Source organism: Mauremys mutica, chromosome 12 (assembly GCF_020497125.1).
Source record: "Mauremys mutica isolate MM-2020 ecotype Southern chromosome 12, ASM2049712v1, whole genome shotgun sequence".
Lineage (NCBI taxonomy): Eukaryota > Metazoa > Chordata > Testudines > Geoemydidae > Mauremys > Mauremys mutica.
This window is the reverse complement of record NC_059083.1, coordinates 83,046,043-83,071,438: the sequence shown is the minus strand read 5'-3', so window position 1 is coordinate 83,071,438 and position 25,396 is coordinate 83,046,043. Positions and strand designations below refer to the sequence as shown.

Here is a 25,396-nt window from a genome sequence, read left to right as displayed (position 1 = left end):
ACCTATTAGCCCAATGCTAGGCCGCAGCCTGGGGCTTTCCAGGCTAGAGCTCCCCAGCTCCTCTGCCTTTCCCCAGCCCTGCTTCACTCAGGTACCTTATGTCCAGTTCCCTGCAGCCAGGCCCATCTCCCTCTACAGCTAGAGAGAGACTGTCTGCTTGGGCTTCTGGCTCATAGCCTCTTATAGGGGCCAGCTGGGCCTGATTGGGGCGTGGCCCAGCTTCAGCCACTTCCCCATCAGCCCAGCTTAAAAGCTGCTTTCTCAAGCCTCGGCCCCTTCCCAGGGCTGTTTTTAACCCCTTCAGGGCCGGAGCAGGGGTTCACCCTGCTACAGGGCCCATGCCAATTGTGGGGGTCCCTGGAAAAATGGGCACCCCGACCTGCTTTGTCCGCCTGGTACTCCTGCCAGGGTGCAGGTCAGGGTACTGGGGCTTGCCCTGCTTCACCCGCCCTGCCCCCCAGTATTCTTGTCAGGGAGCAGAGGAAGCCCCCACACCCTGACCCAGCTCCCCGACAGGAGTACTAGAGCGGATGCGGGGGGACTTCAGGCAGAAGGGGTGGGGAGAGGCCCTCATGTGCTCTGGTACAGGGCCCCATAAACCCCTAATCTGCCTCTGATGTGTGGGACATAATCTTTCGAGACGTCAACATAGACTTATGTGTAGTTCTGGGGTGGAGCCAGTTGTCATGGTACATGTAGGTACCAATGACATAGGGAAGGGTAGGAGAGAGATCCTGGAGGCCAAATTTAGGCTGCTAGATAAGAGATTGAAGTCCAGGACCTCTACGTTAGTATTCTCTGAAATGCTTCCAGTTCCATGCGCAGGACCAGTTAGACAGGGAGAACTGCAGGGTTTCAGTGTGTGGATGAGACAATGGTATAAGGAGGAGGGGTTTAGATTTATTAGGAACTGGGGAAACTTTTGGGAAATAGGGAGCCTATACAGAAAGAATGGGCTCCACCTAAACCAAAATGGAACCAGATTGCTGGCACTTAAAAACTGCTCTGCGGCCTTTTTAATTTTAAACTAAGGGCTGGGGGAAAGTCGACAGGTGTGGAGGAGCATGTGGTTTGGACATCTTTTAGGGGAGGATCTATAAATGGAGATTCCCTATGTCCTAATGAGGAGAGGATGGAAGATGATAAAATACATGTAGGAGGTGATGAGAAACAGTCAAATTGAAAAAAAGTCTCATTCAATTACATCATGTAATGGCAGACAGCTAAAGTGACACTTTTTTTAAAGTGCTTATCAAGGCTAGAAGTCTAAATAAAGAAGATGGGTGAACTAGAGTGCCTTGCATTAAATGAGGATATTGATATAATAGGCATCACAGAAACTTGGTGAAATGAGGATAATCAACGAGACACAGTAATACTAAGGTACAAAATATATCAGAAGGACAGAACAGGTCGTGCTGGTGAGGGAGAGGCACTATATGTGAAAGAATGCATAGAATCAAACAAAGTAAAAATCTTTAATGAACCAAACTACACCATAGAATCTCTATGGATAATAATTCTCAAAGAATAAGACTATAACAGTAGGGATATATTCACAACCACCTGACCAGGATGGTGATAGTGATTGTGAAATGCTCAGGGAGATTAGAGAGGCTACAAAAATAAACTCAATAATAATAATAATGGGGGATTTCAAATATCCCCATTTTGACTGGGTGCATGTCACCTCAGGACGGGATGCAGAGAGAAAGTTTCTTGACATCTTAAATGACTGCTTTTTGGAGCAGCTAGTCCTGGAACCCACAAGAGGAGAGGCAATTTTTTATTTAGTCCTACGTGGAGCACAGGATAAGGTCCAAGAGATGAATATAGCTGGACCGCTTGATTATAGTGACCATAATATAATTAAATTTAACATCCCTGTGGTGGGGAAAACACCACAGTGGCCTAACACTGTAACATTTAATTTCAGAAAGGGGAACTACACAAAAATGGGGAGGTTAGTTAAACAGAAATTAAAAGGTACAGCACCAAAAGTAAAATCCCTGCAAGCTGCATGGGAACTTTTTAAAGACACCATAATAGAGGCTCAACTTAAATGTATACCCCAAATTAAAAAAAAAACTTAGTAAGAGAACCAAAAGAAAGATACTAAGGCTAAACAACAAAGTAAAAGAAGCAGTGAGAGGCAAAAAGGCATCCTTTAGAAAGTGGAAGTTAAATCATAGTGAGGAAAATAGAAAGGAGCATAAACTCTGGCAAATGAAGTGTAAAAATATAATTAGGAAGGCCAAAAAAGAATTTGAAGAATAGCTAACCAAAGACTCAAAAAGTAATAGCAATAATTTTTTTAAGTACATTGGAAGCAGGAAGCCTGCTAAACAACCAGTGGGGGCACTGGACAATCAAGATGCTAAAGGAGCACTCGAGGACGATAAGGCCATTGCGGAGAAACTAAATGAATTCTTTGCATTGGTCTTCATGGTTGAAGATGTGAAGGAGATTCCCAAACCTGAGCCATTCTTTTTAGATGACAAATCTGAGGAACTGTCCCAGATTGAGGTGTCATTAGAGGAGGTTTTAGAACAGATTTATAAACTATACAGCAATAAGTCACCAGGACCAGATGGTATTCACCCAAGAGTTCTGAAGGAACTCAAATGTGAAATTGCAGAACTACTAACTGCACTCTGGTGACAGGTGTCAGAGGGGTAGCCGTGTTAGTCTGTATCAGCAAAAACAACGAGGAGCACTTATGGCACCTTAGAGACTAACACATTTATTTGGGCATAAGCTTTTGTGGGCTAAAACCCACTTCAGCAGATGCATGCAGTGGAAAATACAGTAGGAAGATATATATATATACACACACACACAGAGAACGTGAAAAAAATGGGTGTTGCCATACCAACTCTAATGAGACTAATCAATTAAAGTGGGCTATTAGCAGCAGGAGAAGAAAAACTTTTGTAGTGATAATCAGGATGGTCCATTTCAAACCGTTCACAAGAAGGTGTGAGTAACAATAGGGGAAAATTAGCGTGGGGAAATCGCTTTTACATTGTGTAATGACCCATCCACTCCCAGTCTTTATTCAAACCTAATTTAATGGTGCATGCATCTGATGAAGCTTGCATCCCATGAAAGCTTATGCCCAAACACATTTGTTAGTCTCTAAGGTGCCACAAGTACTCCTTGTTCTTTTAATTGTAGTCTATAAACTATCATTTAAATCAGCTTCTGTTCTAAATGACTGGAGAATAGCTAATGTGACGCCAATTTTTAAAAAGGGCTCCAGAGTAATCCCAGCAATTGCAGGCCAGTAAACTTGACTTCAGTACCAGGAAAACTGGTTGAAAGTCTAGTAAAGAACAAAATTGTCAGACACATAGATGACCATAATTTGGGGGGGAAGAGTCAACATGGTTTTTGTAAAGGGAAATCATGCCTCATCAATCTACTAGAATTCTTTGAGTGCGGTCAACAAGCATGTGAACAAAGGGGATCCAGTGGATATAGTGCACTTAGATTTTCAGAAAGCCTTTGACAAGGTCCCTCACCAAAGGCTCTTAAGCAAAGTAAGCTGTCATGGGATAACAGGGAAGGTCCTCTTATGGATCAGTAATTGGTTAAAAGATAGGAAACAAAGGGTAGGAGTAAATGGTCAGTTTTCAGAATAGAGAGAAGTAAATAGTGGTGTCCCCCAGGGGTCTGTACTAGGACTAGTCCTATTCAGTATATTCATAAATGACCTGGAAAAAGGGGTAAACAGTGAGCAGGGGCAGCCCTAGACATTTCGCCGCCCCAAGCAGGGCGGCATGCTGCGGGGGGCGCTCTGCCGGTCACTGGTCCCGCGGCTCCGGTGGACCTCCCGCAGGCGTGCCTCCGGAGGGTCCGCTGGTCCCGCGGCTCCACCGAAGCCCTGCCTGCCGCCCTCCTGGCGACCGGCAGAGCGCCCCCCGTGGCATGCCGCCCCAAGCACGTGCTTGGCATGCTGGGGCCTGGAGCCGCCCCTGACAGTGAGGTGGCTAAATTTGCAGATGATACAAAGCTACTCAAAATAGTTAAATCCCAGGCAGACTGCAAAGGACTACAAAAGAGTCTCTCAAAACTGGGTGACTGGGCAACAAAATGGCAGATGAAATTCAATGTTGATAAATGCAAAGTAATGCATATTGGAAAACTTAATCCCAACCATACATATAAAATGATGGGGTCTAAATTAGCTGTTACCACTCAAGAAAGAGATCTTGGTGTTATTGTGGATAGTCAAAAAAGCAAACAGAACGCTGGGAATCATTAAGAAAGAGATATATAAGAAGACAGAAAATATCATTGCCTCTGTATACATTCCTGGTACGCCCACATCTTGAATACTGTGTGCAGATGTGGTCGCCCCATCTTAAAAAATATATTGGAATTGGAAAAGGTTCAGAAAAAGGTAACAAAAATGATTAGGGCTATGGAACGGCTTCCATATGAGGAGAGATTAATAAGACTGGGACTTTTCAGCTTGGAAAAAAGACGGCTAAGGGGAGATATGATTGAGGTCTATAAAATCATGACTGGTGTGAAGAAAGTAAATAAGCAAGTGTTATTTACTCCTTTTCATAATACATGAACTAGGGGTCACCAAATGAAATTAATGGCAGCAGGTTTAAAACAAACAAAAGGAAGTATTTCTTCACACAATGCACAGTCAACCTGTGGAACTCTTTGCTAGAGGATGTTGTGAAGGCCAAGACTATAACAGAGTTCAACAAAAGAACTAGATAAATTCATGGAGGATAGGTTCATCAATAGGTATTAGCCAGGATGAGCAGGGATGATGTCCCTAGCCTCTGTTTGCCAGAAGCTGGGAATTGGCGACAGGGAATGGATCTCTTGATGATTCCCTGTTCTGTTCATTCCCTCTGGGGCACCTGGCATTGGACATTGTCGGAAGACTGGGCCTTTGGTCTGACCCAGTGTGGCTGTTCTTATGACACCACTTGAAGGCCAATTTAGTTGACTTACTCAACACTGCATCTAAACGGCCTCTCTATCAACCCATCAGCATTGAATTAAGTGCTACACCTCTTGTGGAGGTGGAGTAATTAAGTGGATGTCACAGGCGAGTTAGGTCCGTGGAAGGGACCTGGTAGAGTAGACGCGTACATTATTAGATCAACATAAGGTGGCTTCCGGCAACGTAAGTTTGTAGTATAGACCAGACCTAAGTATATTTAAATTAATTAGGCTATGTTTACACCAATGTTCCCTCTATTTTTTTTTCCATTCATGTGCAGAATGAATTTTGTTATGTGCACCAAATTATCAAGGTAATGTGCAGATGTGCACCACAGTAAAAACAAAAAACCTAGATATAATTTTTTTTAAGTTACCATAGGGATAATTACTCCAGCCAGGACAGGTTAGGCATTTTAGAACTCACTACTCAAGGAATAAAATTTAAGTGTAAAAGAGAAATAAAAATTATGAAATGCGTAGACTAGTGAAAAACACTCAACTGCACTTTGAAAGAATAAAATTACAGAGAACATATGTGCATTGCAGGAAATATCAAGAAGTAACAGCAACAACAATAATACAAGTATGTGTTGGGAGTTGGATGTGAAAGACTGTGTGTGTGTGTGACAGAAACACACGCTGCCCCTTTAAGTAGATCAGCACTCACCAGTCTGAAGCCTGCTAGTTCAGATGCAGCAGCTGCCAGCAAGCTCCGTCCTACTTCTGAGCCCTGTCATGTCCCCTCCCCATTCCTTCCCACACTCTGCACAGCAAGCTGGCTAGGAGCTCCAAGGTAGAGGGCAGGAGCAGTGCGGCAGTGGCGGGACAGGCACCTGAAGTGCAGGCACTTGATAGACTGCTGGGCGGCCACTCAGCTTAGAGGGAATTTAGGTCTACACTTAAAAACACTACAGCTGCAGCTGTGCTGTTGTGGCATTTCAGTGTGGACACTCACTGCAGTGATAGGAGGGGTTTGATGGAAGCTAGGTTGGCAGAACGATTCTTCGTGGGCATATGTTGGCATAGCTATGTCTCTCCAGGGTGTGGATTTTTCACACCCCAAGAGACTTAGCTATGCCGATGTACGCTTTCATTGCAGACCAGCCCTTAGTCTTCAGGGTCAGTCTTCTCTTACACCTGAGGTTAGATGCAATTAATGTGACTTTCTTCTGAGGGAGACAGAGGCACCCATCTGTTGCCCTGACATTGCATCCCGGGAGATGTTCTGCCTGCCAGGGACCTGTATCTGCGATGTTACGGAGGGATTGTCAAGGATTATCCGGCCCTCTGACTACTACGCCATGCTACTCATCCATGTGGGCACTAGTGATACTGAGATTTATGACCCTAACCAGATCAGAAGTGACTCTGAGAGTAAGGGTGAAGGAGGTGGGAGTGCAGATGGTGTTCTCTTCAATCCTTCCAGTAAAGGGTAGGGGCCCAGGCAGAGACAGATGCATCCTGAAGGTGAATGTCTGGCTGTGAGAATAGTGTCACCAGAAGGGCTTCGGCTTCCTTGATTATGGGATGCTCTTCTGGGAAACAGATGGGGTCCACCTGTCGAGGAAAGGGAAGAGCATATTTGGGTACAGACTGGCTAACCTTGTGAGGAGGGCTTTAAACTAGGTTCGAAGGGGGCAGGTGACCAAAGCCCACAGGTAAGTCAAAAACATGGAGACCTGAGTGAAGGGTCATAATTTGGGGGGAGGGGGGCATTGGTTGTTATAGCAGGGACAAGGGACAGACAAGACAGAACTAGGGGGCAGGAAATCAAATCAGTATCTTAGATGTCTGTATACTAATGTGAGAAGTATGGGGAATAAGCAGGAAGAACTTGAAATGCTAGTAAATAAACACAACTGTGACATAGTTGGCATTACAGAGACTTGGTGGGATAATATGCATGACTGGAATATTGGTATAGAAGGGTACAGCTTGCTCAGGAAGGACAGGGAGGGGAAAAGGGAGGAGGTGTTGCCTTATATTAAAAATGGACTGAGGTTGAGATGGAAATAGGAGACAGACTTGTTGAAAGTCTCTGGGTAAGGATAAAAGGGGTAAAAAAAACAAATGACTGCCTAGGAAGGAGTATTGCAGAAAGAGATCTGGGGGTCATAGTGGACCACAAGCTAAATATGAATCAACAGTGTAACTCTGTTGCAAAAAAAGCAAACATCATTCTGGGATGTATTAGCCAGACTGTTGTAAGCAAAACATGAGAAGTAATTCTTCCACTCTACTCTGCACTGAGTAGGCCTCAACTGGAGTAGTGTGTTCAGTTCTGGGAGCCACATTTCAGGAAGGATGTGGACAAATTGAAGAGAGACCAGAGCAGAGCAACAAAAATGATTAAAAGTCTAGAAAACATGACCTATGAGGTAAGATTGAAAATAAAAAATGGGGTTTTTTTAGTCTGGAAAAGTGAAGACTGAGAGGGGACATGACAACAGTCTTTCAAGTACATAAAAGGTTGTTACAAGGAAGAAGGAAAAAATTGTTCTTAACCTCTGAGGATAGGACAAGAAGCAAGGGGGTTAAATTGCAGCAAAGGAGGTTTAGGTTGGACATTAGGAAAAACTTCCTAACTTTCAGGATTTTTAAGCACTGAAATAAATTGCCTAGGGAGGTTGTGGAATCTCTATCATTGGAGATTTTTTAAGAGCAGGTTTGACAAACACCTGTCAGGGATGGTTTAGATCAGGGGTCGGCAACCTATGGCACACATGCCACCTTTGGCACGCGTGCCAATTTTGCTTGGCATGCGGCTGCCAGCCGGGGTCCCAGCCACCGGCCCTGCTCAGCGTCCTGCTGGCCTGGGGTTCCGTTCGTTCAGCTGGCAGGAGGCTGAGCGTGGCCAGCGGCCGGACCCCGGGCTGGCGGCAGGCGCACCCCCGGCTGCCCCCTCACCGTGCTCGGGTTCTGTGTCTCCTGGGAGCATGAGCCACTGGGGCGTGGGGCCCTGAGCCTGCTGCAGGAGGGGTGGCGGCTCACACTCCTGGGAGCTGCAGAGCCCGAGCGCAGCAGGGGGGGAGCTGAGGGGCACACGGGGACTGCCACCTGCATGCATCCGCTGCAGGAGCCCCATGGGGAGGGCACCAGGCCACAGCCCGGGCAGGCGCACCCTCTGGCTCCCCCCTTGCCGCACTCAGGTTCTGCGGCTCCTGGAAGTGTGAGCCGCTGCTGCCCCTCCCACAGCTCCCCCCCTCCCGCTACCTCAGCACTCCACGTGGAGGCAAAACTCCACGTGGAGCCAGCATCTGACTGGCATGGGCATGGTAAGGGGAGCCCCGGGGGCAGTCAGGGAGCAGGGGGAGGATTGGATGGGTCGGGAGTTCTGGGGGGGGTGTCAGGGGGCGGGGAGTGGTTGGATGGGGTGTGGGAGTCCCAAGGGTCTGTCTGGGGGTGGGGGGGTGGATAAGGTTTGGGGCAGTCAGGGGATGGGTAGGGGGTAGGGTCCTAGGGGGGCAGTTAGTGTGTGTGGGGGGGTCTCAGAAGGGGGCAGTCAGGGGACAAGGAGCAGGGTGGGGTTGGGGGTTCTGACGGGGGCAGTCTGGGTGGGAAGTGGGAGGGAGTGGATGGCAGCAGGGCTAGGGCAGGGCTCTCACTTCTTTTTTGAGTGTTGAAATATGGTAACTCTAGGCGAGGGGGGAGCTGGGGGGTGCATGGAGGCTGGTGCCCACATACATACACTGCAGCCTGCAGGAGCCTCTGGGGGGGCGCCAGGCCGCAGCCTGAGCAGGAGGGGTGAGGGCGGCTCAGCTGCTCCCCGCTAGCGCCACCACCGCCTTTGCAGGGCTGCTGCCCCCCTGCACCGCGCCGGCTCCTCCATGGCTGGGGGCTCACTGCTGCCGCAAGCGGGACGCTCTGGCTCTCTGGTGCCTTCGGAAAGCGGCTCCTCCCTGCCGAGCTGCTGCAGCGGCCCAAGTCCGGCAAAGCCAGTGAGTGGACTCAGGGTGGGGGCTGGTGGGGTGGGGTGGGGAGGGCTCCCGGGGGTGCTGTGCACCCTCCAAGGGAGTTCAGGGGGCAGGGAGGGGGGAACCTGGTCTGGGGAGCAGCCCCTGGGCATGGCTGGCCCCTGGGAGCTATAAAGGCTCGTTGGGATTTCCCTCTCAATGAACCAATGTGCAAGGGAGATTTGGGGAGGGGGGCACAAGGTGGAAGTTTTGCCTAGGGTGTATCGGCCCTTCCCCGGGGGGGGGGGGGTGCACCCCAGGTTAAGAACCACTACACTAAACTGATAAGATCTGCATTTTAATATAATTTTAAATGAAGCTTCTTAAACATTTTAAAAAACGTGTTTACTTTACATACAACGATAGTTTATAGACTTATAGAGAGAGACCTTCTAAAAACGTTAAAATGTATTACTGGCACGCGAAACCTTAAATTAGAGTGAATAAATGAAGACTCGGCACACCACTTCTGAAAGGTTGCTGACCCCTGGGCTAAATAATACTTAATCCTGCCATGAGTGCAGGGGACTGGACTAGATGACCTCTCGAGGTCCTTTCCAGTCTTATGATTCTGTGGTCATTCCACTTCCTCTCCCCTCTGAGCTTGAGATATGCCAATACCAGACAGGCTGAGATGAGCAGCACATGACTGACACAATCATCCAGCCAAATTCTGCTGACAGTCATTGAGGTCACGTGTCTTGGCTGATATTAAGTTGTTGATGGGTCATCAATAGAACTGTTACTACTTTGCATATAACCAGCATGAACCTGAGTTTCAGATTGTATGCTCCAGGTGTCCCTCCTCCAGAGAGATGGTCACAGGTAAAGTCACAGAGATGGATGGTCTCATCTAGGAGTTAGTTTTTTCTTGTGCCCATCATGTCTGGGATTGAGGTGATCAGGGAGTGTTGGATGTGTTTGCCTTTTGGGTTTGGCATGCCCCTTGTGTGCCAGATCCCTAAGACATGCTAGGGTCTTTTGATCCCCTTTAACTACTGTACTGGAATGTTGTTTCTTGAAAAGTAGCATATCCCCTGGTGAATGTTGGGGATAAATTTAATATTGGTTGTGGAGATAGGATAGAAGAAAGGTAGGAGGGAAGAAAGTGGGCTTGGTGTCCACAGTAACACTTTAAAGGGTAAGATAAGTAAATACCAGAGTCTTTTCTGCTGGCCTAGGATTTACCGTCCTTTCCTCTTTTTGAACTTCTTGTCAACCTCCTCATATGGACTCTGAGCTGTGTGAATATTGGAAATGTGGACTGATATTGAGAAAATAACAGCTGAGATAATTCAGGGAGACAATAACTTAATGTTAGAAATGAGCCTCTTTGGCTAGGGAGCCTGTTTTAAGGCTTCCCTTAGCCTGGAAGACTGCAGCTGGAACAACATGAGCCTTTTTGTCTAGGGTGCCTCCATTTTTCTACACATATGATAGTACACAATTTGCAAGCACATATTTCTGTCTCAAAAAAGTAGGAGCTTCTGTGATATTTAAAAAGATTTGTCATAAAACAGTCCTCAGTCCTCTTCACTGAAAGTCTTCTATTAATTTCTGTGTTTTTTAGAGAAATCATCATTAATATTAATATTGCTTTGGTATATTTGCAAAATGTAACTTTTAGGAGGATAATAGTAGACATGTATTTAATAGAATCAGTTGCTTTGAATAAGACTTGCTTGCTGTCTTAAAAAGAAAGATTTTGTTTGTAGAAGTATGTTTTTATATACTTTGTATAGGCTTCAAGGAGAGCTAACAACACTGAAAACAATCTGGGATTCTCATCTAGCTCAGATCTCCAAAGAGACTGTTTCTAAAGACCTTCAAATTCAGTCATTGCATGAGGAGGAGATGAAGCTGAGGGCAGAATTGACCAGATTCCAGCAGGATGTAGAAAGGTAAGGGATTCTAAGGGATTGCTAAACCTTTGACCCCTTAATATTTTTGTTTAGGGATAAATATTTAGAGTGGGTATTTTAAAAGCTCTCAGGATGTGTCTTCACTGTAGCTGGGAGCGAGCCTTCCAGCCCAGGTGGACAGACTTGCACTGGGGGGACTCAAGCTAGCACCCTAAAAATAGCACTGTGGATGCTGCAGCTTCAGCAAAGACATGAGCGGGCCACCCCAGGTCAAACCCAGAGGATCAGATGGGCTTGAGACCCTGAGCTGCAGCCCAAGCCACAGCATCCACACTGCTATTTTTAGCACACTAGCTCAAGCCCCCACGAGTGTAAGTCTGTCTATCTGAACTGAAAGGCTTGCTCCCACTTGCAGTGTAGACATACCCCAAGTGATTGGACCCTACCCTTGGTGCCATTTAAATCAATGAGAATTTTGGCGTTGATTTCAGTGGGAGCAGCATTTAGTCAATGCTGAGTGCTTTGGAAAATCCCACCCTTAAGTCTGATTCTTTTACTTTCCCCTATCAACCATGTGTCCTGGTTAACCTGAGCATCAATTATATTCCATTCTCAAAGTGTCTCATTCTACTTTTCTGTTGCATTACAGATGGAAGAAAAATCACAGTTGATTAGTACTTCAATCATCCTGGAGTTTCTCTGTTATCTCCATCTTTGTTTAACCAGAGTCGTATTATATTTCACACAACCTACATGGTTGTAATTTCTTCGCATTTCATTTACCCATTCAGCTAACAATTTTTTTTGCCATTTTGAATTCATTTCTACAAGTTGACTTACTATCCATGAACACTATACTCCTACCTTATCTCTACGCTCCCTTTTTCCATTTCTTGTGTAATCCCAGTATTAATTTCAGCTGTATACATAACTATCTTCTTTCATGACATATTAGCCTTTCCTCTGCCTCCTTTGTGGTACAATATCCTGTAGGATCTTCCATCCTTCACTTACTACTTTCCCCATTAATGCTTCTGTTCATGGGACCTTGTCCAATAGTTCCCTTCATTTCTCTAGTTGTTTCTTTATAGAATTGGTATACCTTTGTCTAACTACTTCTTTATATTTTTCTTTCTCAGTTTTGTAAATTCACCAGATTGATTGGTATGTACTCCAAGAGTCCTCCTTTACTATCAATACCCTAATTAGTTCCCTTCCAAGTACATATAAAATCCAAAATTGCCTCTCCTCAGATTTCAGAGTAGCAGCCGTGTTAGTCTGTATCCGCAAAAAGAACAGGAATACTTGTGGCACCTTAGAGACTAACAAATTGAAAAAAATATGAAAAAAAATGGGTGTTGCCATACCAACTCTAATGAGACTAATCGAATAAGGTAACTTTTTTTCTCCTGCTGATAATAGCTTGACAAGAATGTGTGAGTAACAGTAGGGGGAAATTAGCACGGGGAAATAGTTTAGTTTGTGTAATGACTCATCCACTCCCAGTCTTTATTCAAGCCTAATTTAATGGTGTCCATTTTGTAAATTAATTCCAGTTCTGCAGTTTCTCGTTGGACTCTGTTTTTGAAGGGTTTTTTTTGTGTGACTGTTTTTTGAATGTTCTAATTCTTGACGTCTGAGTTGTGTCCATTTATTCTTTTACGTAGAGACTGTCCGGTTTGGCCAATGTACATGGCAGAGGGACATTGCTGGCACATGATGGCATATATCACATTGGTAGATATGCCGGTGAACGAGTATAGTTAATGTATGATAGTGTGACTGATGTGATTAGGTCCTATGATGGTGTCCCCTGAATAGATATGTGGACAGAGTTGGCAATGGGCTTTGTTGCAAGGATAGGTTCCTGGGTTAGTGTCTTTGTTGTGTGGTCTGTGGTTGCTGGTGAGGATTTGCTTCAGGTTAGGGGGCTGTCTGTAAGCAAGGACTGGCCTGTCTCCCAAGATCTGTGACAGTGATGGATTGTCCTTCAGGATAGGTTGTAGATCCTTGATGGTGCGCTGGAGAAGTTTTAGTTGGGGGCTGAAGGTGACGGCTAGTGGCGTTCTGTTACTTTCTTTGTTGGGTCTGTCCTGTAGTAGGTGACTTCTGGGTACTCTTCCAGACAGTCTCTACATAAAAGAATAAATGGACACAAATCAGACGTCAAGAATTATAACATTCAAAAACCAGTTGGAGAACACTTCAATCTCCCTGGTCACTTGATTACAGACCTAAAAGTCGCAATATTACAACAAAAAAACCTTCAAAAACAGACTCTAATGAGAGACTGCTGAATTGGAATTAATTTGCAAAATGGACACCTTTAAATTAGGCTTAAATAAAGACTGGGAGTGGATGGGTCGTTACACAAAGTTAAACTATTTCCCCATGTTTATTTCTCTCCCCCCCCTCCCCGTTCCTCACAACTTCTTGTCAACTGCTGCAAATAGACCATTTTGATTACCAGTACAAAAAGTATTTTTTTCTCTCCTGCTGGTAATAGCTCACCTTAACTGATCACTCTCCTTAGAGTGTGTATGGTAACAACCATTGTTTTATGTTCTGTGTGTGTGTGTGTGTGTCTTCTTACTCTATTTTCCACTGCATGCATCTGATGAAGTGGGCTGTAGCCCATGAAAGCTTATGCTCAAATAAATTTGTTAGTCTGTAAGGTGCCACAAGTACTCCTGTTCTTTTCAGATTGTCTTCCACATTCTTTGAAACAACAAGTTGCCCGCTACAGAGTTCAGAGTGTTAGTTAATTACCCTTTGTATGTTTCAGTAATTAAAATCTCCCTTCAGCACCAGAGCTTCAGGTATTGGACATACTATGTTGTTTCTCCAGTTCAATGGTCTCTTAGTAATTGAACTAGAAATTCAGGGAACGGGGAAAAAAAATTCACACTGGTGCTCTGTGTCATAGGTATAAGCAGCAACTGTCTCTGGCAGCAGAACGAGAGCAGATTCTGGAACGAGCTAAAGTGCAAGCAGAACTGGACTGGCAGCGGCACTGTGAAAATGCTGAAAGAAATCAATATCAGAAATCAGAGGATCTAATACAGAGCCTGTCAACAGCAAGGGACCAGGTCATTATTAGATCAAATTGACTTTGGTCTGTACTGAGTGGTTTCATCACTCTCAAGGTCCCTTCCAGCCTTACATTTCTGTTATTCTACAGACTACTTACTTGGATTTAAAATAATAAAAAAGATACCCTGTTCAAGGCTATAGGCACCTTAACATCATTAATAAAACAATAAATAAAATCCCAGTAGCATTAAAGTAATCATTTCAACAGGAATTCAGACAGCCAGATACCTACAAATACTCTTTTCTATTCCTTCATCATTTATGGGAAGCTTACCCTCAGAATTCTCCCAAGAGCCTATCAAACAGATTTATTTTTCAGTGTTTCCAGGAAGTCACCCAAATTCAGGATATTTTGGATCAAGTGAAGGGAGCAAGTCCTAGGTCTCGGAGCCCTCATGGAGAACACTGCCAGCCACCCTTTTCTCTTTTCTAATGAAAGGGGTTCAGGTTGAACACCCCAGCCGTGTCAGTATGGCACGGAAAGAGAAGTGATTCCTCAGGTACATAAACTCCACCTGGAAACCAATGGGGAGCCAGTGTAGATCCCAGAGCACTGGTGTCATATTCTTCCAGTAATATGCCCTGCTCATGAAGCAAGCCATTGGATTTTGCACCAGCTTCAGTCGCTGAATGGTTTTAAAGTGTAGACCCATGTAGAGTGGACTACATTGCAGACGCTCTTCTTGTTCAGAGATTTTACAGAATGTACTGGTGATGGTTGTCAGTGGCCAATTGCCAAGTAACCATGTGGGTATAATGAAATGACCTGTTTACTATTTTAAAAAGTAAACTTTAATCCTGGTGTTTTAGAACACCACTCTGTATCCCAAGTGCTTTATAGACATTAATGAACGTCTGGGAGGCAAATTATTATTATTGTCACTTTTACAGGTTAGGAAGTTGAGGCACAGGGAAATTAAGTGACTTTTTCAGGGTCACACAGGAGGTCTGTGGCAGAGCCTGAAATAGAACACATGTTTCTTGATTTCCTGTCATGTGATTGAACCAGAAGACCATTGTTCCTCTCTTCTAATAGCTCTGTACTGTCTGTACTTAAGACACAGTAATTTTTGTGTTTTGTAGGTTACAGCTCAGCTACAAGAGAAGGAACAGAAGCTGTGTGAAATGGAAACAGTCCTGTCTGCTTTGACCTTTGAAAGAGACCAAGCAGTGCAGGCACTTCAGAAACATGGTATATTGCCTGAAGGAGAGAAACAGGTTAGACAACACTTGGTTGAATTCATTCCAATACAGCCAGCTATGTGGGGCTTGTCTTCACTAAATTTGTATACCTCAAGTTAATTGATTGCATGTTAATTTGAGGTACAAACATTTCCAGTCTGGAACAAATGTATAGGGGTGTTTACACTAGCCTTTACAAATGTGTTAAGTATCTGTACCTATGGTCAATGTATACCATAGAAGATATTCCATTTAACAGATGTAATGTATGCACTGGAAAGGACTGTCAGAGACCCCGACAATTCATTTTGGGGTATTATCCTTTTAAAGGAAAATGCAGTGATTAATGTGATCAGCTTAGGTAACGAAGGGCTAGATTATCATTGGCCTTATTCAGTCATTCAGTGGACCCTCTCTTACTCCCCTGTTTGGTCCTACTCAGATTTAGATTCTGGCCATAGGAAGGACAGAAGAGGCTACTCTTCCACTACTTTGAACAAGTGGACAGGGATGGGGAGGAGCCTTGACTGCCCCAATCACTCACTGGCCAAAGTATTATGCCAGGTGTACAGGGGAGGTAAACTGCTCCAAGAAAAGGGGCAAAGTAATTTTCTTCTTCCTCAAAGCAAAGGAGGAGCAAAGACAGAATTGTGATTCTCTGTTCTGCTCCAGGATTGTCACAGTGCAGATTTTAAGGTTACGTTAGTCTTAAATGAGTATTTTAAAATTATATGAAATTGCAAAATCTTTTTAGAATGCCTGCTGCTGTTTTAATATCTCAATTACTGTCTCCCATTAAGAGCTGCCATTTTACTAAATCATCTCAGCAGGAAATCCAATTTGCAAACATAGGGCTCAGTTGCAAATGTACTTAAGCACAGTGGGACTTAGGGCAATAGTTGTCATCCCATCACATGGACGCACAGGTGCTGCATTTGTAAAATTTTTAGTGAGGCCCAGAGGTCAGGGGTGCAAGGGACAGCGCCTCCTATAATTGGAGTCTGGGGGGCAAAAACCCCCCAAATAAGAGAAAAATACCTGCCATACCTCCAGCATACTTGGTGCATGGGGTCACAGTGCCGCTCAGATACCCCCAATGCCACTCAAATTTGGTGTGTCCCAGTAAGTAACCTGGATCCCCTCTTCTGGTTGCACTCTTGGCTTAAACATTGGTAGGGCTGGGCCTTCTTTCCAGTATATTGTTGGGGCCTGGTTCCCCATGAGCCCATATAGCCCAGCACTTATGCATGGAAGAATGATTCTCTGAGTTTTCCCTGAATCATGGAAGTATAGGACTGGAAGGGACCTCAAGAGGTCATAGTCTAGTCCCATGCACTCAAGGCAGGACTAAGTAATAACTAGATCATTCCTGACAGATGTTTGTCTAACCTGTTCTTAAAAACCTCCAATGATGGAGATTCCAAAACCTCCCTAGGCAATTTGTTCCCGTATTTAACTACCCTGACAGAAAGTCTTTCCTAATGTCCAACCTACACCTCCCTTGCTGCAATTTAAGCCAATTGCTTCTAGTCCTATACTCAGAGGCTAATGAGAACAATTTTTCACCCTCTTCTTTCTGTACTTCATGTCCCCTCTCAGTCTTCTCTTCTCCAGACTAATCAAACCAATTTTTTTTTCAATATTTCCTCATCGGTCCTGTTTTCTAGACATTTTTGTTGTTCTCCTCTGGATTTTCTCCAATTTGTCCAGACCTTTCCTGATAGGTGGCGCTCAGAATTGGACACAATACTCCAGTTGAGGCCTAATCAGCATGGAGTAGTATGAAAGAATTACTACTTGCGTCTTGCTTATAACACTCCTGCAGAATGATGTTTACTTTTTTGGCAACAATATTACACTGTTGACTCATATTTAGCTTGTGCTCCACTATGACTCCCAGATCCCTTTCCACAGTACTCCTTCCTAGGCAGTCATTTCCCATTTTGTATGTGTGCAACTGATTGTTCCTTCCTAAGTAGATAACTTTGCGTTTTGTCCTTATTGAATTTCATTCTATTGATATCAGATCATTGTCCAATTTGTCCAGATTATTTTGAATTTTAATCTTATTCTCCAAAGCACTTGCAACCCCTCCCACCTTGGTATCATCTGCAAACTTTCTATCCTTGAGTGGCCTTGCGACCCCATGCACCAGGTATGATGGAGGTATGGCAGGTATTTTCTCCTACTGGGGGTTTTTGCCCCCAGACTGCAATTTAGAGGGCTCTACCGCTCGTATCCCTGACCTCTGAGCTCCACCAAAAATTTTATGAGGAATCATTCCTTTTGAGGATCTTAGGAAGAATGTACTATTTTTCTCAATTTATTTCTGCAGTTAGCTAGAAAAATAGATTATAAGTGAAAGTTAGTTTGTGTTTTCATTAGGTGGTAATATGGTTTTAAAATTTGTTGTGGACAAAGATTAAGTGGTTGGCTCCTCCCCAGCCCCTTTCTCATATCCTGTACTTCTAATCTTATATTAATATGGCATTGTGGCTTTCCTTGAAGGATTGTATATTTCCCGTCCCTTGTTGAAGTAAAGTGGCCTTTTAGTATTGCAAAATCATTCTTGCTGTCTTCTGTCCTTGAAGCTTGCAGTCCACAGATACTTGGCTCTGGCCCAGCTCGTATATGACCAGAAATAGAAAGCAGGCACATAAATTGTGTGTAGACAGACTTGGCTTCTTGTTTGAATATTACAGTGGAAGGAATTATAATGTTCAGAGAATAATTTTTGCCTTTGAATAGCATGTGCTAAAGACCTGAAAGAAATTAAATTCTGTTGGAAATATTAAATTACTATTTTATAAGTTTCATTGTGAAGAGGTAGACAGAAATATCATCCCACTGCTGCAAGTAACAGTTAAGGGACAGGCTTGTCATATGTATTTACATAATTATGCCACCTATGACTGAATAAAAATTTGGGAGACTGTCAAGAATCCCAGATTGAGAGAGCAGAAGGAAAATTTTAAAATCTGAAAATATTCCAGAGGAAAACATTTTTGTGATTGCTGTACTCTAAATGGGGAAGCAGGCAATAAAGAGTCTTTCAGCAGTGCTTAAAATTGTGCTGTAAATATTAAAATAGAATAAATCGGACATGAAAAACCATGTGGTGAAGAAATCTGCAGGTAGGATTTAGAAAGTTGAGAAGAGACTTGTCGTCTGTTAGAATATTGAAGAAAAATGGAGAACCATATCCCCAGTATATTTTTTTCATAATGTAGCTGAACATCTAATACGAATCAGCCTAATAATACATATTTCTAAGATACATTCAGTTATGCATTAATTTTAGACTTTCATTTTTTTCTACTTTCAAATTTTATATTGTGTTAAGGACTGCAGTGCAGTAGAACAGGAAAATATATCCCAAGCATAGTTGAATCCTTAAACACTACTTTCTGGCTATATGTGTAACTTTCGACACCTCTGCCATGTGTATTACTGATCCCTGATTTAGGTTTAAATCCTTCTAATCAACTTGTAAATCACTGAGAAATGTGAGCACTTTCCTGGAGCTAGACAGGAGATTTCTGATTTTGCTAATATCTGTTGCTTCACCCCATTGAGATTTTGGCAGAACTGTATTCATAACAGGCCTTTCTGAAGGATGAAAGTGAAGAATGTATTTGGACACTAGGGTGCACCACATCACTACTTGTTAACCAGGAAAATGAGGTCCTCCTTGACTAGAACATGAAGAACTGTGTATATATTAAAAAGCAGTATTAACCAGGTCTACTATTTTCTGGAGCTAGGATACAGAATTTTTAGATAAAAGAAAATACTATAATATAGTTTTTATATATTCCCTGGCACAACATACATGAAAATAGAGTTAAGGTTGCAAATACATATCAATTAAGAAGGAAAAAAATATTACAGTATTTCTACTATTTTAAAACAACAAGCACATTTGAAAGCCTGGAAATCTAAATTAAGAATAAAATTCTAGGGGCAGATCCTCAGCTGGTGTAAATTGTCATAGCTCCATTGAAGTGAATAGATCTATGGCAGTTTTCAGCTGCTGAGAATCTATCCCTTTAGGTTATACAAACAGCCTTAACTCTGGCCCCACATCAATACTCATCTTTGCCCATCCAACAACTTGTTTATACCCAACTACCAAAATGCCATACCACAGTGTCACAACATTTCTAATATGGATCACAAACCCTCTGCTGCAAACCACCTCCCATTCATCACATATGAGCCACAAACCCAAATGCAAGCACTCCTCAACTTCAATACTTACATTTTACATTCTCATAACATTTCTTATAAATATAATAGAGTAGCATAATTAAACGAAGCATTTTGTTACATTTATTCTTACACTTTCTCAAAAATTCTCCTCTGGCAGAAATTTCTCTACCCAAGAAATTTCAGGTGGAAAGAATTTGTTTTGAGGAAGTAGTACGGTGAGGGGACAAAACTGGGCTGAGGATGGAAAGCTAGTTACTGTGTAACCTTTCTTATAGAGTCACTTCAGCAACTTTATAAGAAAGTGCAGACTGCATCACCATATATATCTGAAACTCACCTGACTCTCCATTCATAATGGCTGCTTTTATTCTTCCCTCATTGTAAGTTGACTCCAATAATTATTACTGAGATATTTTCAGTGTTACATTTCTGTTTACATTTGTAATTTTTCCTTTTCTGCCTCCAAGAGACACTATACCCATCTGTGCAAAACATTCTCTTGTCTCTGATTTGACCCTATTTAAATAAAAACTCCATTGAATAGAGAAGGGGAAAGTGTATTTCTGTCAGTTAAACTGATCTACTTTTTCTTTCAGTCATTTTAATAAATCTGACCACAGTTCTAACTGTTGTACTTTTTTCTCAGGTAACTCCCAGAATTACCTAATTATTTTCCTCTTTCAGCTGTTCTCTTCCCATATGATCTTAACACTTTTTAACCTTGAGCGGATTATTATTTGCTGTATTTGGAAGACACTCTGTCACTGATAATAACATGATGTCACTGTTTTATTTTTCAGATGTTTCTAGGTGATAATAAAGGAGTTCTTGGAAAAGATTTTTCTGCCACAGAGATCCAAAGATTAAAGGAACAGAACACCACCCTGCGGGTTGCTATTGCAGAAATGAGGAAAGAAATGGAGAGACTCAGTGATCAGACACCATCCTCGTTCCCCAGGAAAGAAAAGATACAATACACACAGCAAACTGCCACTGATGCTAAGGCTGCTACAGTCATGTTTACTCCTGGTAATATAGAGAACTGGGTTGAAAGTGCTACTCTGTAGCAGTTTTGTATGGCATTTCACACTTTCCTCTTAAGTCACAGCTCTTGCCTTAGAATAGTACTTTCATCTTTATTTAACAGAAATAATAGCTATAAACAAGAAAAAATGATATTTTCAAATGTATCCCTTTAATGAATATTATCTGTCTATATTTTGAAACATTTTAGTATCACAGTTTACATTTTTCTTTTCCTTTTCACATTACCTGTGAGAGGTGTATTTTAAATACTCATCACTCAAAAGGAAATTCAGAGAAGAATACACGGGTTGTGAATGAAATGTACATTACAGGGGGAACTGATAGCAACCACTATAGTTAGAAATAACTGGCAAACCTTATTTGCAACCCCCAGCTCATAACTTGCCGAAAATTTAACCATTTGAGCTACAGTTTTGCAGGCATAGTCTCTACCAAAAATTTTCTAAAATAAAGTTTGGGCCAAAATTGTTCGGTTTTTTTGTTTATTTTTTTTAGTATAAGGAGAGTGAAAACTACAGTTTCCCCTTCATAAAGAAATTCTTGTGAACTTTTTTTGAACTTTGGGAAGACAAGATAACTGTAATTTGATAGGGAAATAACCATCCCAAAAGAGAAGCATTTGACTGTTTTGGTGAAAATTTGACAATTTTTGAGCCTTTTATTGGCCCTTTTGCACATGCATGGTACAAATGGTATAGATTTTTTTAAACACTGCATATTTGTTCACTGCACATGCCTCGCTTAGCTAAACATTCAACTTCTGAGTCCCCTGAATTACTCCAAAGCCAGCTCAGACCATTTTCTGGATCTGAGAAAACCAGACAGACCCAGCAAAGTAGATTCTCCTGCACCTGCTTCATTCTCCTCCAAAATGGCTGTTTATTCTGTTGTAACTTTGAGGTTTCATTGTGAATAGTTATGAATAGTTAACAGTTATTTTAAACCTTGTTGTTTCCAAGCAGATATGAACTGATGAGCTAATTATTATGTGCAGAGGTGTTCATTAGACATAAACTGTTATTTTACCTATTAATTTATACTCTGTTAGTGAAACAATTTGATTACTCAGTTCAATCAAAGATTTCTATTAATTATTTCTAAAGGACATTTCTCTCTCCAGTCTTCTATACTAGTGCTGATATGTGCATGTAGTTCTTCCCTGCTAATAGCTGAAGACAATACCATTGAGCCTTTTTGTTGACATCATCCTCCTATATATAAAGTTTGCAGCTGCCAAAGCTCAGTTGTTTCTGTTTCCAGCAGTTGGAGGATATAATACTCTTATCAGCTGGATCTGATGCTGTTCACCTGAGGGTACTGAAGGAATTAGCTGAAGAATTCTCGGCACTACTGGCAATAATATTTGTGAACTTATGGATGACAGGAGAGGTCCCAGAAGACTGGAGAAGGGCTAATGTAATGCCCTTTTATAAAAGCGGGGGGGGGAAGGAGGAGCTGGGGAACTATAGACCAGTCAGCTTGACTTCAATACCTGGGAAGCTACTAGAGCAATGTATAAAACATTCAGTTTGCAAATACGTGGAGGATGAAGGGGTGATCACTAGAACAAATCATGCAAAACCAGCTTGATTTCCTTCTTTGACAGGGCAACTGATTTGGTGGATGGGGGAATGTGGTGGACATAATATACCTGGACTTCATCAAGGCTTTGGCATATGGGACTGTGTCAATTCTGATAAGTAAGCTGAAGAAATGCAGGCTTGACAGAACTCCCACTAAGTGGATACATAATTAAACAAACAACTGCAAACAGAGTAACTATTAATGGAATCAGGTTGTTGGATTGGAAGGATGTCTCAAGTGGGATTCCACAGGGATCTGTTCTGGGTCCAGTGTTTAACATTTTTATTATCGATCTAGATGTAGATATTGAGTGCATACTGATCAAGTTTGCAGATGACACAAAGCTAGGGAGGCTGCCAACACTTTGGAGGGTAGAGCTAAAATTCAGAGGGATCTTGCTAAATTGGAGAACTGGGCTATAGGCAACAAAGTGAAATTCAACAAAGACAAATGTAAGGTCCTACACTTAGGGGAAAAAATCAAATGTACAAATACAGAATTGGGGGAAACTGGCTTGGCAGCAGCACTGCTGAGAAGGATCTGGGAGTTGTTGTGGATCACCTCAACATGAGTCAGCAATGCAATGCTGTTGCAAAAAAAAAAGCAAATGCAATTTTAGGTTGCATTAACAGAGGCATAGCATGAAAATCATGGGAAGTGATAGTACTGCTCTACTTGGTGCTGGTTAGGCCTCAGCTGGAGTACTGTGTCCAATTTTGGTCACCAATGTATAGAAAGGATGTAGAGAAACTGGAAAGGATCCAGAGGCGAGTGACAAAGATGATCAAAGGGTTGGAATGTAACTCAAATGAGCAAAGTCTGAAGGAAATGGGTCTGTTTAGTTTAGAAAAGAGAAGATTAAGGGGGATATGATTGTGATCTTCAAATACTTGAAAGGCTGCAATAAAAAAGATGGAGAAACATTCTTCTTTTGCCACAAAAGGCAATGGTTTCAAACTACAGCATAGCAGATTTCGATTAAATCTCAGGAAAAAATTCCTAACTGGTAAGAACAGTAGGACAATGGAACAGACGCCTAGGAAGGCTATGGAAGCTTCTTCACTGAGGTTTTCAAAAGGAGGCTGAATAGTCATCTGCCTTGGATGGTTTAGACACAACAAATCCTGCACTTTGGCAGGGGTTAGACTAAGATGACCCTTGCGGTCCCTTCTAACTCTAGAATTGTATGATTGGATAAAAGGAAATTCTCTAGCAAGTGGTCTGCCAAACTCACGATGATTTAATTGCTTGTTTAAGTTAAAATACCTTTTCCAAGATCCTTGCTTTTTATGTTTGTAGATTATGTTCAATCCCTGGAAGAGGAAATAAGAAAGTTAAAGCACAAATATTGGATAATGGAAGAGCAACTAGAAAAGGCATCTAAATTTTCCAAAAAATCATCTGCTTCATCCCATGACCCATCCAGCACTCAGCACCTCTCAGCTCCACCCATCACTCAGCTCCACACCCACAATTTCCAGGAAACTAGTGGTAAGAGAAACATGTTTCAGCATCAATCTCCACGAGGATCCAATTGGTGCCTCCCTGTCATGTGGCCTTGTAGGAGAACTGCAAAGGAGAACCAGCCTCAGACTCATGCTGGTAGGAGCAGAAGCAGCCAAAGCATACTTTTGGCCTTCTTGACATTCCAGTTAAAACTGCAGAATGTTCTCAGACTTTTTTCTGCCCTGTGCTGATTGGCTGTTTGCTCCAACCTACTACTCCTCCATCCTCTCCCTCAAATCCTCTTCACTTCTGCTTCACTCCATACCTGCCCTTTCTGCCCCCTGCAGTAGTCAATCATATAATTTAATTTTCTGGGAATTTAGCAGTGTTTATCTAAAAAATTAATACACTCCTCTTTGCCTGTTTAAAATATTAACTTCACTGTTTTCTAGGTGAATATCAGGGTTAATATTGGGGAACAGGAAAAGGGGGAAAAAAGCAACAAATAGAGAAAAGTAATGATTTCATAAACAATAAACTCTTATCTCTAATGCCCGTTGGACAAATAAAACTTATTTTAAAAACAAAAATAGTTTACTTTTGGTGACTTTCACGGTTACACTGAGGCCTCTTATATCAAGTGTGAATTCCAAAAGTCCTAGGGAGTCGTAGGGTGTGTAGGAAAAGTGTCTTTTCCAAGGCTTGTTCTCCTGAAGTCTTGGACATGTCCTTGGGCCCAGCTACTCTCACGGGCTATCACTGGGGATGGTGGGTAAGGGGTGCCCAGTGGGAAGAGGAAAGGTCCCCAATATTCATGGATCCCAAAATCATCATCTTTTCTGTCACAGAGGTGGGACACAGGGGCAGGGAGTCAGGAGAGAGCAGATCCCAGTCACTGATTTGCGAACAGCAGGGGGGCTGCCATTACCTTCCTCCTCACATCGTGTGCTCTCCAGCTCTACACCTCAGGGCCACAGGGAGATTAGAACAACCTGTTCCTGGCCCAGGGGCAGGCAGGAGCTCTGCCTGTTGGATGCAGTGGATAGGGTTTTGTGCTCTGGGGCTCCTCTCCAGACAATGACGTGTCTCCAGACAGCTGCTCACAGGAGTTATCACAGAGGGGAAATGGGGGGTGGGGTGGCAGGGAGAGGGGTGTCTGGGGGGGAGAAGGATACCTGATTTGGTGGCGGGGGAGGAGGTGTCAGATGGGGGAAGGGGTGCCCAGCATTCATGGGTGGGGGAAGTTGGGGAGGGAGGTACCTGGTGGGTGGGGGTGGTAGATGGGCTTCCTGGCATACACAGAAGGAGGGGGGTCTGGAAGTAGGGAGGGAGACAGAGATTGGGGGAGCAGACAGGAGTCTTTGCCCTGGGCTGTGCTGAACGGCTGGGGTCAGGAGTGGGCCAGTACTCACCAGGTGCAGCCTTCCACTCCTTGCAGCAGTCAGTGGTCTCAGCAGGGTCCTTGCCTATCTTGTGCAGCTGCAGTGGTCACCAACTGGCAATTACCCTCCCCTGTGCAGGTGCACTGTGCTTTCTGCTATGGAGTATGCAAACAGGCCTAGGGACTTTGAGCAGGTACAAAATCCAGGTAGAAAATAGAAAAATCTGAATACTGGATTTTTCAAAACCTACAGATTTTTGGAGGGTCTTTGGTAAAACCTGAAAACAAAGGGCACTACTTACAACGATGACACTCTTTCCATTCCAATAGTATCTCAGGAGGATGTTAAACAGCTGCTACTAAAGTAGAAATTTTAAAATCAGCAGGTCCAGATAATATGCATCCAGCTGATTATCCACTGAATCTTTTTCAGAGTCACTGCGTCCCAGGATAGAGATGGCCATATTTATTGGATGGTCTACATTCTTTGTTCCTAGATGTATACATTTACATTTGGCCATATAAAAACACTTACTGTTTTCCTGTACCAAGCTTACCAAGTGATCCAAATTGTTATCAGTGACATATCCTCTATTTTTTTCCACTTCTTCAATCTTTGTGTCATCTGCAAACTTTATCAGTGATGATTTTGTTTTCTTCCA

General features: G+C 43.0%; 1 protein-coding gene across 8 annotated transcripts in view; it reads left to right on the top strand.

Annotated features, from left to right (window-relative positions):
* Positions 1-25,396, top strand: part of CCDC57 (coiled-coil domain containing 57) — a 146,697-nt gene that overhangs the window by 51,533 nt on the left and 69,768 nt on the right. For 7 of the 8 annotated variants that reach the window (XM_044982979.1, XM_044982977.1, XM_044982978.1 and 4 more), the window contains exons 8-12: positions 10,670-10,828; positions 13,716-13,878; positions 14,966-15,100; positions 20,077-20,305; positions 23,207-23,398. In XM_044982979.1, the coding sequence (XP_044838914.1) occupies positions 10,670-10,828; positions 13,716-13,878; positions 14,966-15,100; positions 20,077-20,305; positions 23,207-23,398 (878 nt within the window). The remainder of the gene's footprint in view (positions 1-10,669; positions 10,829-13,715; positions 13,879-14,965; positions 15,101-20,076; positions 20,306-23,206; positions 23,399-25,396) is intronic. The other variant, XM_044982982.1, reaches the window with a different exon arrangement.